Source organism: Tarenaya hassleriana, unplaced genomic scaffold, assembly GCF_000463585.1.
Source record: "Tarenaya hassleriana unplaced genomic scaffold, ASM46358v1 Cleome8, whole genome shotgun sequence".
NCBI lineage: Eukaryota > Viridiplantae > Streptophyta > Magnoliopsida > Brassicales > Cleomaceae > Tarenaya > Tarenaya hassleriana.
Genome location: NW_010970490.1, coordinates 4161932 through 4175367, shown reverse-complemented (window position 1 = coordinate 4175367; position 13436 = coordinate 4161932). Strand labels below are relative to the sequence as shown.

The window sequence follows — 13436 nt, the reverse complement described above, 5'->3', positions numbered from 1 at the left end:
ATTCAGCAAGTTGATGTCACGTACCAATTTAATGGGTTTCTTTAATTATAAACACCCTATTATACTATATATAAGATGGTTTTAGCCGAATCGAGACTCTATATCGTTATATATAGAAATTCATATCATGTTCTTTGATGTTGTTACACATATCCACACACACACATATATATATATGCGTGTATATATATACATATTCTTTCGTGTACTTTCATTTTCTCATGTCTGGATTTAGATGCAGAAATAAAATGATAAGCTGTCGCTAGGCGTAGGGCACAAAATCTATTCGGTAGCAGCAAAGGCTAGCTTTTACATGATATGCGTAACCACACGTAACATGCACATTTATTCGTACGCATATAATACTGTATGATAGATTATTGCATGCACTTACGTATAATAGCATAAATAAGCGGAAAAATCTCGTCCATATAATAAAATATAAATATAAATGAATCCATCGGTCTTCTAGTGGATGTGTCCTCGGGCATTTCGGTTACCATACCTAAATTTCTGTTACTATACCTGAAATATTATAAACTAATTTTTTTTAAGTAAAAGTCAAATTTGTATGCTGAAAAGGCGATATATGAATAAATGGATATAATTTTTATAAAAAAAATAAAATCAAATCTTAAAATAATCAAACAAAAATGTAACAAAATTTGGGAAATTACTTCCTAGATGTGGCAACTCCCCAAATGGCATTTCTGGCATTAATTTTTGTTCCCACGTATAGGGTTATTACATAGGGGACTAGTTTATATTTAAAGTAACAATAGTTGTAGGGCTAAGTATATACCTCCACAAAAATTGCGTTATAAACAAAAATAAAAACGATTTTAAATATATTGGTTATGAGGTTGAGTGGAATAAACGTTGAATCCTCTATGCAACAATATTATGATAATATATATTATTATATATATCATTGAATAAGGACAAAAACAAAATCGTGTATATAAAATACATTAGTGAATGTATTTAAGTCGATACTTCTAGGCCACTTAAAAGCATGCATGGTTACGTCAGAGACAATTCACACCGAAATGAATGAAGCAAATGGAAATAGAATCATATGCACAAGCGACAGTCCAGTCAGTTACATATTATCAAACTTTTAACTATATATTATAATTAAATTAGTGGCTGAAAATTGCGCTCGTATTTTTTTTATAATTTAGATATATACGCGAAATGCGTGTGTGTAACCACTTCTCTTTTTTTCATGGGAATATAATCTGCAATTTTATGCCATATGACATATACTCATATAACCGGCCATTTGCACAACAGGGTCGGCAAAACACGGTTTTAGTGTTGATTAAGTGCTTGTAAAATAAGTGATAAAACCTTGTTTAGCTTATATATGTATGTATGCACGTATGTATATATGTATGTATGTATATATATAGGGGTGTGTGTGTGTGTGTATGTTGCACACGCATATCCCTCCAAAACATTTTGCTTCATTCCTCTTGCAGCAAGAAGATGATAGGTTGGGAAGATGTTTACAAAGTGGTCGAGGCGATGTTCCCTCTCTACGTTGCCCTAATCTTAGGCTATGGATCGGTGAAATGGTGGAAGATATTCAGTCACGACCAGTGCGACGCCATTAACAGGCTGGTCTGCTACTTCACTCTCCCCCTCTTCACCATCGAGTTCACTGCCCACGTCGACCCTTTCAACATGAACTACCCTTTCATGGCGGCTGACGCCCTCTCCAAGCTCCTAGTCATGGCGGTCCTAGGGTTTTGGGCGAAGTTCAGCAGCAAAGGGAGTTACTGCTGGTCAATCACGAGCTTTTCTCTGTGCACGCTCACGAATTCTCTCGTGGTGGGCGTGCCCTTGGCTAGGGCTATGTACGGAAAGCAGGCGGTTGATCTCGTTGTTCAGAACTCGGTGTTTCAGGCCATTGTCTGGTTAACGTTCTTGTTGTTCGTATTGGAGTTTAGAAGGTCAGGGCTCGAGGGCGATGGTGAGGTGGTGGACGTGGAAGGTAGGGGAGGTGAAAGGGTTGTGACGAAGATGGAGGAGAAATCGTTCCGTACGGTCATGAAGGTTGTGTGGTTGAAGCTCGCCACTAACCCTAATTGCTATTCTTGTGTTATTGGCATCGCATGGGCTTTTATATCTAACAGGTACGTAATCATGTCGGTCCAAAAGGTTTTGGTTATATTCCAGATGTATAGATTTCAACAGACGTTAAGGGCATGGTTATATTTTATTATTTTATATTAAATTAATAATCAATAAGATTGACTAAATTAATCTTTTTTTAATTAATTAATTGGTGGAAGCAGATGGCATATACAAATGCCCGGCATAGTGGAGGGCTCCATTTCGATAATGTCCAAAGCAGGAACAGGAACTGCCATGTTCAATATGGGTACGTATACATATACATATATTCATCTTTAACATTATAGATCAAATTAATAGTGATTTTTTTAATAACCACAAATTTCATCAAAAAGCATATAAAAAAGGGCAAAAAATCACTTATCTAACGTGTGTGTTTTTTTTATTGCATGGCCGTGAACGCAGGCATTTCCATGGCTCTTCAAAAGAAAGTGATAGCATGTGGAGCAAGCTTGACTGTCATAGGAATGGTGTTGAAATTCGTCGCTGGACCAGCGGCCATGGCCATTGGTTCCATCGTCGTTGGCCTCCATGGCGATGTCCTACGTGTCGCCATTATTCAGGTTCTTCATAATATATATATATATATATCTTAATTTGGATCACTAAAATCATATTATTAATAATTCTTTTTAGACCGACTTTTGGTCCGATATATAAGTTTGTCGCAACATTCCCGTGATAATATTTAAAAATGATCCGATAATAATCTTTTTCTGAATTTGGGTTTGATTAATGATTGGTGATATGATTACATGATGCAGGCGGCTTTACCACAATCCATCACTTCGTTTGTCTTCGCAAAGGAATATGGATTGCATGCGGACGTCCTAAGCACAGCGTACGTCCCGACAAAAAAAAAAAAAAACTTTTTCATATTCTTTCAAAAAGAATATCGTCGATTTAATAATCTTTTTTATTTGCATAATTAACCTTTTTTATTATAATATAATTCTTCGTGTATATGTATATGTGTGATTTGCAGAGTCATATTCGGAATGTTGGTATCTCTTCCTGTGCTCATCGGTTACTACGCAGCTCTCGAGTTCGTACGTTGATTCAATTAGTTAATGATCTTCTGTTGGGCAAGTGTTTGTAATTCATTTTGTTCTAATCCCATCATAATTATATTTAATTATATCATATGCTCAATTCTTGTCATAAACCTAATTAAAAGGAATGATTCACTCGAGTTTTGTGTGTGTGTGTGTGTATATATTTTTCTAAAATTTTATTTACCACACCTTTTATCTATCTCTCTATATAATATTGTAGTTTCGACTAGTTCATAAGTAGATTCCATGGTATTTACTTATTTTTATCAAGAATATGATTTATTTACAACAAACACAACCGAAAATAAGGAAGAATATATAAAATAATACATTTGACTAATAAAAAAAATCAATGAACAATTAATTTTGACGATTTTTTTTAAAATTTTGTTTTGTATAAAAATAATGTTGGTTTGATCACCAAATTTATTTTGTAACACAAATCATGTTCACCTTAACTATAAATTTATTTGTCTATAATTTAAGAAGGTACGTTTTTAATTAGAATAAATATGATCTCATTTGAATTCATTCTGTTGAATGAATAACAATTATCAGCTAAATATACTTAAATTAATAATTATTACAAGAAAAAAAATCCAAAATTCGGATATCAGATGTGAGATTTGATTTTTTTGAAAGAATATATTTTATTTGGTTTAAAATCCAAAAGTTGATTTAAAATAAAAAGTTGTAATGTGTTTTTCCAACGGTCACAAAAAATGATGAGACCAGGGCGACAAAAAAGGTTCGGACGAAATATGGTCACGACATGAAAAAAAAAAAAAAAAAACTCGCCGTCTTTACGGCACTCGTCGCCGCACTTGGAGGAATATCCCTTTTGGCCATCTTCTCGCTTCGTTGACGCACCACCTTCTCTGGTTCGACAGTCTGCTTCCATCACTGTCGCCGGTAACTTCTCTTCTTCTTCTTCTTCTCAAGATTTCAATCGTTTGGCTCTCGTCATGGCCGGTACCCGAGTTCCGGGTACTGGCGAGAACTTGGGTGCCCGTGGGATTTCCGGCTGGCCGACCAGGAAGAGAGGCTAGAAACGGGGGCCGGGTCTTGAAAAAGTAGAAAAACAGGGCAGAGGCTCACGAATCGATTTGACCAAAAAGGGATGCATTTGCACTTTGGATCTTGTGACTCGACCGGTGGCGATACCGCCACCCTCCATCTGTAGGTGCACGCCCGTTTAGGGATTGGCGGTTAGGGTTTAGGATAGAGTTAAATTCGAGGAAAATTTGTAGCCCCTTTCGTTTGCTGCTTTGGTTTTCTCAATCTACAATATCCAAAGCTAAAACCCTTTTTTTTTTGGGCCAGTCGGAGAATTTTTTCTGGATCTTCGGTTCTTGTTTTGTGCCTTATTCACTGTTTGGAGTTTTGAAATTCCTTTGGATTCATATGTTGGTTGCTAATCGTCTTGAAGACTAGTTCTTTTCAAGCTCCCGTTCCGAGTTCAAGATCTGTTTCTGCTTGTTGTGGAATTTGATTCTGTATTATCGAGTAATGACCCTTTTCTTCTTACTACTTTGCAGGCGGAGAACAACAATGGCGAGTTCAATCATGTCGCAGTTACAGGCCATCAAATCGCTGGTGCAAGCTGATACGGAGCCCATTAAGAGACCATTCACTCGCCCTTCAATTCTTTTCAGCCCTAAAGCAGCTGCTGATATCGATATCGAGACCATTTACAATCTCGGGCTTGGAGGTTTGCTGGGTTTTTGTTCTTGTTTTGTTTTTTTCTTGGGAAGTATATGGAATTGTGCGAACAAGATTCGTGTAGCCTTTCCTTTTGTGTTGCAGAATGAACAACGATAATATAGATGAAAATTGTATTTGTTCGAAATTCATCCAATTGAGTTTCTGTTTTTTTTTTGTCAATTCAGGTCTAGAATCGCTTGTAAGAATCGATGAAAGGTTTCAGAATTACAAGAACGATTTGTTTAGTCATAAGAGCAGAGATTTGGATAGAGAACTGATGGGTAGGGAAGAAAATGATCGAATTGATGCATCAATCAGTTCGTTCCTACGATTACTCTCGGGTTTTCTTCAGTTTCGCGCTTCCTTGGAAACACTTGAGTACTTAATACGGAGATACAAGTATGTTTCGCTTTGTCCCCTGTGACCTGTCTCATTATTTTTAGATGTTGAGGATGAATCTGTTTACATGTTTCTTTACCTTCATATTACTTTAGAATCCTTCACCAAATTGTGGTAACTGTTTGATTTTCAGGATTCATGTATACAATTCAGAGGATTTGGTATTATGTGCTCTGCCATACCATGACACACATGCATTTGTGCGGATTGTTTAGCTGCTCAAGACTAGGTGAGAGCCTGGTTCATTTCTTCTTGTAGTTAAGGCCTTCGTTGATTCAATAAGTTTGTAAATCCCATTTATCGTTTGCATTACAAGAATAACAAGTGGAAGTTTCTAGATGGTGTGAAAACTTCTGGTGCTCCACCTCCTAGATCGGTTACAGTTCAGCAACGTGTCCGTGATATGCAGGTTCTGGAAGCCTTGTGTGAATATGTAAGTGGCAGCTAATTGCATTGCTTTTATCCCATGTGGTTTTGGTTCTTCGTATTGAACCGAACAGCTTATGCGGCTGCTGCCTGCTTGCTAGACATCTCGGACTAAGAAATATCAACCTTCGAAACCCGTTGTCTGCTTATGCACGGCCGTTATTGTCGGGGTTTTAGGTTCTGTCACGGCTGTGATATCGTGATGCGGATTCTGCCATTTGTGGACTCTGGTTTTCAACCTGGTGTGAGAGATGGTTCAGATCACCAGGTTAGTCGTGGAGCCAAATCTTCGGTTTGATGCTTATAATAAATGTACAGTCATGTAGTGATTGTAATGAGATAAATCTATTAAAGTATCATGGAAATAGGCTGCATATTTAATCTTTTCCTTGAGTTCGATATATTGCTCCCAAGATTCAGAATCTTAAGGAATGCATTATTATTCTGTAATTTCTTCAAGGAAATTGGGTTATTCTTTTGATGTGCTTTTTGGCACTTTTGTTGTTATTAGGCTGGTGCTTTGATGATTGCTGGCCTACTGGCCAACAAATCCATGCTGAACCATAATCTTGTCACACGCTTTATATAGTCCATCTCTGAGATAGCATATGAACATGCTAAAGATTCCTCTGATCCTCAATGGCTTCGGTTGTCATTCACGGCGTTAATTAATTTTGTTCAGGTAATTGAATTTGCATTCTAAATTTTAATGATCACGAAGTTTCATTGGAGAGTAGACATCTATGCTTGAGTTGCTTAAGCAGGAATTGAGCTTACAACTTGCACCTTTTGGATACTGTTTCCCTTTATTACTTTGTTCTTTTTTGGCACTGACTAGCTTCCTTGAATCATTCACAGTTGCAATCTGTTGACGTCATCCCAAAGAAGGCTTTGAATCTTTTAAAGGAAATAAGGTAGTCCTTGAAGGTCGACTTGGCTCAGCGATAAAACCATTTACCGTGGGGTCTGAGGTCGCGAGACGCGAGTTCGAATCCATCTCTCTATATTAAAAATGTAAGGGTAAGGTGACCTAGTATATTCCCTTCCCCAACACCCCCACTGAATGGGGATACGAATTGGGTTGGTCCTTTTTTTTTTCTAATGCTATTTTCAATCGCTTACTGTCTTAGGGGTATATCTGATGTTCTTTTGAGTTTGTCGAAAGAGTTCAACATCAATGCATTCCTGGCAGTGCTATTGGATTCTTTTTTTCTTCAAAGGTGCATAAATGACTCGGTTTGCTTAATCACTCCAGTCGATATATCCATTTTACTATTCGTTATTTAAACTTATTCTCATTATGTTGCAGTTCCTCTGATGATCGATGTTGCCAAGCTTTAACTTCAATCATAGATACGGTTCCGATAAGCAGTTTGGTAGATCATTTTATCTCAAAGGTTTTTTCTTTGTGCATGACGTCATACAAGAAGGGTAGTGATTTTGCCTCAACTGCGTCTAGTAAGTTATGAAATTGATACCATATATCCCGTTCCCGTAGTTTTAGAAGTTACTCATTTTCAGGATTCATACCCTCAGTGCCCTTGCTATAGCTTACTGTCAGAGTTGCAATTGTATTGCAGGAAGCTGGGCCAAGAAAATTTTGGTTGTTATTAGCAAGAACTATCCCACTGAACTTCGCATGGCAGTTTGCAAGTTTATGGAGGTTTGTGGACCAATCTTCTATGACTTATTTCCCACAGAAGTTTTCAGTTTTTTGGTTTGTCTGCGTCATCCTATTCTTCTTGCAGGATAGTGATGTTAAATCGAGGAAAGAGGGCATAAAGCTAGAGATGTTGTCTCATATGTTGAATGGGAATTCAAATATGTCCCAGTCATTCTTGGAATCAAAGTTATGGTTCAAGCTCCATCATCCCAAGGTACCATCACCTGCAACCGACCATAAACTCATATTTTCTTTTTTAGTATCTTCCTATTCAAGCCTAATGCTTTTGTCACACACCTCATGCCGCCATTCGCCGTGCCGCGCTCTCTAGTCTTAATGGTGTTATCAAGGTTGATGGTGCTAATGCAGAGGTATGGTGGCCTAATTATTTTGAGGATTACTTGTCTCTATACTTTGCACTCCTCAATAATATCTTATCTCTGCTATGACTTCGATAGGATCCGGTAGTAATTTTTGATGAAATTAGAGTTTTCATTGGTATTTCATTTCTTTCTTGTTTACGCCCTCTGCCCAGAGCATTGTGACAGTTCGGGATACCATATTGCGGCAGCTTTGGGATGATGATCTGACTGTTGTTCAGGCTGCCCTGTCTTTGGATCAGTTGTGTGATACAATTAGCGAAACAGTGCTTCATTTGGTAAAGCGATGCTCAAGCATTCTCATGTCAGGTGACCTAGATTTCTGTTCTTATTTTTATTATTTTTTTAAGAATGATTCATTGCATTGTTCTCTATAGGTTTATCCACTGAATGATATTGGATTATGTTGTATCCTCTAATAAATATCTCAGCTAAGTGGTAAAAGTTGCCATTTCCATCGTTATTCTGGTAGGATGTTAATAAGGTTTAGGCTTGATCACTTGCGTGATGAGTTTTAAATTTATAACTCGAAACACAACATCCACAAGTATACGGATGATTTAGTATCGGGGTCGATCACAGGGACTAATGGGGTTAAGTTAGGAATCGACTAAAACTAGAAAAAAGGTAAAAATAAAAATGGAAATTGGTTTTGTGGTTTTGGATTTACAGGTAACTAAATGCAATAAAAGGAAGCAAAATAATCCAAAGGCGTGGAAGAGAAAATCAAATGGGAAGGTTATGGGATTCGGGAGTCACCAATCATGCAAGGATGCCGTAAATGATATTGGACTTAAATCATATTTGTTATAAAGTGAGGGATTTAAAGGCTAAAATCGGATTCGACTCTCTCGAGTCGAATTCCCGCTATCCAAGAGGCCACTCTATCCACTTTTGTGGCTTAGAATGAAATCCCAAATGCATTAAGTACCTTTGTCATAATCCTAGGTTGAGTTAAACCGAATTTCTTCACATTCAACCACAACCCGTTGAATGAATGAGCCAATGAGTCAAGTCACCATGTTTCTATGTGAATCATAACTCTAAGATCTACCCACAAGGTTTTCACCATATGGGAAGCATTAAATACCATTCATCAACTTCTATCAATCAAACTCATACAAAGACCTCACCCAAATCATGAACCCTAAGTTTCCTAAGAGATTCAATCAAGAGGGAGAAGAGAGAGATAAGCATGAAACACAAAATCCATTCATTGCAAGAGTTTGAAAGCAAAAACAAAACATAAGCATGGGTCCTAACTCTACTTATCCTGTGATTGTGAATGATGTTTTGACTGCTGCGAAACTAGCTGACTTGGTGACATTGCTTAGAGAGTATAGGCATGCTTTGGGCTATACGTTAGACGACATTAAAGGCATTAGTCTATCTCTCTGCATGTATCGCATTCACCTAGAGGATAGTTCTAAGACCTTCATTGAGTATCAACGTAGATTGAACTCTGTCATGAAGGAAGTAGTTAAGATAGAAGTGTTTAAGTTGTTAGATGTAAGTATCATTTACCCGATTTCTGATAGTGCGTGGGTTAGTTCCGTGCAAATTGTTCCTAAGAAGGGGGTATCACGATCGTAAAGAATGAACATAATGAGTTGATACCTAATAGAACGATCACGGGTTGACGCATGTGCATTGATTATAGGAAGTTGAACTCGAACACCCGTAAAGACCATTTTTCATTAACCTTCATCGATCAGATGTTTGAGAGATTATTCTTGCATTCCTACTTCTACTTTATAGATGGTTACTCGGGTTCTTCCAAATCCCCATTCACCCTAGCGACCATGAAATGACCACATTCATATACCCATATGGCACTTTTGCATATCATAGGATGCCATTCGGATTATGTAACGCACCTGCGACATTCCAAAGATGTATGACTACCATTTTTTCTGATCTTATTGAGGATGTCATGGAGGTGTTTATGGATGACTTTTCCGTCCATTGACCCTACTTTCGTTTGTGTCTAACTAATTTGCATCAAGTGTTAGACAGGTGCGTTGAGGCGAACTTGATGCTTAATTGGGACAAAATACCACTCAATTCCTCTGTTTGATATCTTGTGACCCAACAATATGCCCTCTTGAACCATAAAATGGTATTTCTCCCAATTAAACATCAAGTTCGCCTCAATGCACCTGTCTAGGGCTGGGCACAGGTCAGGTACCCGCGTTTTTGGAGATTCCCATCTTCGTTTTCGTTTTCACGGGTTTCAGAGAAATGCTATCTCTGTCTCTATCTCATAACATCCGGGTACCCGTCCAACAGATACCCATAACTAAAAAACGGGTACCCGCGAGTACCCGTATAAAAATACTAAACAATATAAAATTAAACCAAATAATCAATAAAAATATATATATTTTATTCCAAAAATATATTTTTAAGTCTAAAAATTCTTAAAATATAATAATATGCATAGAATCCTAGAAATATTTTAAAATATACACAATAATTTGAAGTTGAATCTATCAAAATTTGAAAATCTAATATATAATCCTAAAAGTAAAAATAACCTAAGTATTTTAGAAATTATATTAAAAATATAAGGTTAATTTTGTAATTTTAATATATATACGGGTACCCACGGGTACCCGTTATTTCAATATATAAAACCCGAACCCGTACCCGTATGACGGGTATTCTAGTTTTTAATACTCGTTTTCGTCTTCGTTAGATGTCGAGTACCCGTTTTTCGGGTACCCACGAGACCGGGTACCCACTTACCTGCGGGTAACGGGTTTAAATGTTCAGCCCTACACCTGTCTAACACTCGATGCAAATTCGTTAGATACAAACGAGAGTAGGGTCAATGGACGGAAAAGTCATCCATAAACATCTCCATGACATCCTCACTTAGTTTAAAAAAGCGCGCCTGGGGCGCGCCTAGGCGGTGGAGGCGCATAAGCGATAAGAAATTGAATCTATCAAAACTTGAAAATCCAATATATAATCCTAAAGTAAAGTAAAAATAAACTAAGTATTTTAGAAATTATATTAAAAATATAAGGTTAATTTTATAATTTTAATATATATGCGGGTACCCGCGGGTACCCGTTGTTTCAATATATAAAACCCGAACCCATACCCGTATGACGGGTATTCTAGTTTTTAATACTCGTTTTCATCTTCGTTAGGTGCCGAGTACCCGTTTTTCAGGTACCCACGAGACCGAGTACCTGCTTACTCGCGAGTAACGGGTTTAAATGTCCAACCCTAAGCTTAAGCCCCTAAAACGGCGCCGTATTACGTTCTCTTTTTTTTTTAAATGTGGTGGATGGAATAAATTTTTATATTCAAAATTTTTATTTTGTAACTTTAATATTTTATTTATAACAAAACGGCATTGTCATTTCATTTCAAAGCCAAATATTTTGTGATAAAATAAAGAAATTGAAATATAAAAATGTTTACATAATTTAAGATAGAAAATAATAAATTATCTCCCTATTTTTTGTTACCATGATACATACTTGCTCTATAATGTATAAACCACAATATGTTATATTCCTAATTGCGTGAATATGAAAAGTAATTTGAACATTGAGAATCCCTTGGCTTGGAATGTGAGGTTGGTTGGACTCAATTATTTTGCCAATCCAATGGAAGGTACAACACCCATCGACTAATTGTTTTATGTGGGTTGAAATTATATATCGCTATTGTGGCACGACATTATAACAACTTGACTTACTACCTAAATCTCGCATTTAAACATTTGTTATTTTTATAACTAAGAGTTTCAAAGAGTTGAAATGTCACAAAATTATATGAAAGATTTAGAAGAAGAAGAAAAAAAAACAGATAATGAATTCTCTAAATTTTTATCAAACCATAACAAATGAAATGCAATCACTATGGTATTCTGTGTTAACATATTTTAGATATTGGATGGGAAGAGATTTTTCGGAATTTTTAAATTTTAAAAATGAAAAATTTGACAATCAAATTTTTTAAATTTTGGTTTTACTAAAAATACGGAAATCTACTTTATAAAAAAAATTAAAAATCAAAAGCCACAATTTTTTAAATTTACAAATTTATCAAATCAAAAAGTTAAAAACCAAAAATAAAAACTATTTCCATTTAAGACCTTATATAACGGTCAGTTTTTTTTTTCACAAGTGTCATTTTCGTAAGAGGGAAACAATAAGATTCTTTTGATCAGAGAATCCCATTTTAAAACATTTAAACGGTATTTTTTTCCACTATTTTTCTATTTAAAATGCAAGAAATAAAAATATATTAAAAAGGGTAAAAAAAAAAAGGGGGAGAAAATTACCTCAAATTGCAAAAGCCAATTGTCTGAACCAGAACCGAACCCTCTGTCTAGATGATACGCAGGCATCCTCAATAAGATCAGGAAAAATGGCAGTCATACATCTCTGGAATGTTGCGGGTGCGTTACATAATTCGAATGGTATCCTACGATATGCAAAAGTGTCATATGAGCATGTGAATGTGGTCTTTTCCTGGTCACAAGGGAATGAGGATTTGGAAGAACCCCGAGTAACCATCTAGAAAGCAGAAGTGAGAATGCAAGGCTAATCTCTCAGGGATCTGGTCGATGAAGGGTAATGGAAAATGGTCTTTACGAGTGTTCGAGTTCAACTTCCTATAATCAATGCACATGCGCCAATCCGTGACCGTCCTAATAGGTATAAACTCATTATGTTCATACTCTACGACCGTGATACCCCTTCTTAGGAACAACTTGCACGGGACTAACCCATGCACTATCAGAAATAAGATAAATGATACCAGAATCTAACAACTTAAACACTTTTTTCTTAAGTACTTTATGACAGGGTTCAACCTATGTTGGTGTTCAATGGAGGTCTTAGAACTATCCTCTAGGTGAATGCGATGCATGTAGAGAGATTGATTAATACCTTTAATATCATCTAACGTGTAGCCCAAAGCATGCATATGCTCTCTAAGCAATGTCACCAAGTCAGCTAGTTCCGCAGCAGTTAAAGCATCATTTACAATCACAGGATAAGTAGAGTTAGGACCAAGAAACTCATACATAAGTCCTTGTAGTAAGGGTTTTAACTCCACCTTTGGCGCAGTCTCGTTTCCAATCCTCTTTCCCGCTCTTCTTCTCATCGGGTTGCTTGACTTGTATGGAAGAGATGGGAGCTTGGTGGCTTGGAGAAGATGATAATTCCTCTTTGTTCTCCATATATCTAAGCCAAGGAAACTCATGGGCTGAGCAAGACAATGGCTCAACGGTTCTGTACTTCCAACCCCCAAGTTCAATCTCCAAGCTAGCATCCAAAGTCCGAATAATGCTCTGAACCTCTTCCCAATCGCAGTACATACTCTCTTGCTCTGCATTCAAGGTTGTCTCTAAGGGGTCTGAACTCGCCCTTTACCTCATCGACCAAGGTGTTGATCAAATCTAGGTAGAAGGAAGACTCTACTAAGTGTGGTTGCTTGAGATTCTGATCCAATCTGAATTCAACTATCTCATCGCCGATCTTCATCGTAAGTCTTCCTTCTCGGACATGCACAACAGCATCGTGGAGGAGGCGGAATGTACCTCGCTTCTTCTTCTCATCCAAGGCACCTCTCTGCGGCTCATGCGAACTCTCCCTTTCTTCTCTAACAACTGGGGAAGTCTCTGGGAGCTGCCTACCGCTC

At 37.0% G+C, this 13436-nt stretch overlaps 3 protein-coding genes and 1 long non-coding RNA gene across 4 annotated transcripts; all 4 read left to right on the top strand.

Annotated features, from left to right (window-relative positions):
* The first annotated feature begins 1276 nt into the window (after positions 1–1276).
* On the top strand, positions 1277–3325 carry LOC104802948 (auxin efflux carrier component 5). The gene is made up of 5 exons (XM_010526783.2): positions 1277–2141; positions 2304–2389; positions 2548–2705; positions 2907–2983; positions 3128–3325. Exons 1-5 carry the CDS (start codon positions 1378–1380, stop codon positions 3198–3200), a joined length of 1158 nt encoding a protein of 385 aa, XP_010525085.1. The 5' UTR covers positions 1277–1377; the 3' UTR covers positions 3201–3325.
* A 790-nt stretch (positions 3326–4115) lies between these two features.
* On the top strand, positions 4116–5558 carry LOC104803129. Its single transcript, XM_010527005.2, has 3 exons — positions 4116–4376; positions 4736–4908; positions 5434–5558. Exons 1-3 carry the CDS (start codon positions 4318–4320, stop codon positions 5556–5558), a joined length of 357 nt encoding a protein of 118 aa, XP_010525307.1. The 5' UTR covers positions 4116–4317.
* Positions 5559–5621: 63 nt separating this feature from the next.
* Positions 5622–6704, top strand: LOC104802947. The gene is made up of 4 exons (XR_770120.1): positions 5622–5733; positions 5828–5994; positions 6238–6408; positions 6585–6704. It is a non-coding gene; the product is annotated as an uncharacterized LOC104802947 (long non-coding RNA).
* An 8-nt stretch (positions 6705–6712) lies between these two features.
* Positions 6713–8188, top strand: LOC104803128 (uncharacterized protein At3g06530-like). Its single transcript, XM_019201153.1, has 7 exons — positions 6713–6740; positions 6857–6946; positions 7036–7184; positions 7307–7389; positions 7475–7603; positions 7925–8047; positions 8147–8188. Coding segments are annotated over exons 1-7 (618 nt in total). The 5' UTR covers positions 6713–6738.
* The last annotated feature ends 5248 nt before the right edge of the window (positions 8189–13436 follow it).

Bases quoted from the DNA above. Each gene is read 5' to 3' on its own strand.
- LOC104802948 (XM_010526783.2), top strand. From the start codon at position 1,378: ATGCACGTATGTATATATGTATGTATGTATATATATAGGGGTGTGTGT. The intron at 2,142-2,303 runs GTACGTAATCAT...TGGTGGAAGCAG, and splicing joins TGGGCTTTTATATCTAACAG to ATGGCATATACAAATGCCCG. The intron at 2,984-3,127 runs GTACGTCCCGAC...TGTGATTTGCAG, and splicing joins GCGGACGTCCTAAGCACAGC to AGTCATATTCGGAATGTTGG.
- LOC104803129 (XM_010527005.2), top strand. From the start codon at position 4,318: ATGCATTTGCACTTTGGATCTTGTGACTCGACCGGTGGCGATACCGCC. The intron at 4,377-4,735 runs GTAGGTGCACGC...ACTACTTTGCAG, and splicing joins GATACCGCCACCCTCCATCT to GCGGAGAACAACAATGGCGA. The intron at 4,909-5,433 runs GTTTGCTGGGTT...TTTGATTTTCAG, and splicing joins TTACAATCTCGGGCTTGGAG to GATTCATGTATACAATTCAG.
- LOC104803128 (XM_019201153.1), top strand. The intron at 7,390-7,474 runs GTTTGTGGACCA...TTCTTCTTGCAG, and splicing joins CAGTTTGCAAGTTTATGGAG to GATAGTGATGTTAAATCGAG. The intron at 7,604-7,924 runs GTACCATCACCT...CCCTCTGCCCAG, and splicing joins TCAAGCTCCATCATCCCAAG to AGCATTGTGACAGTTCGGGA.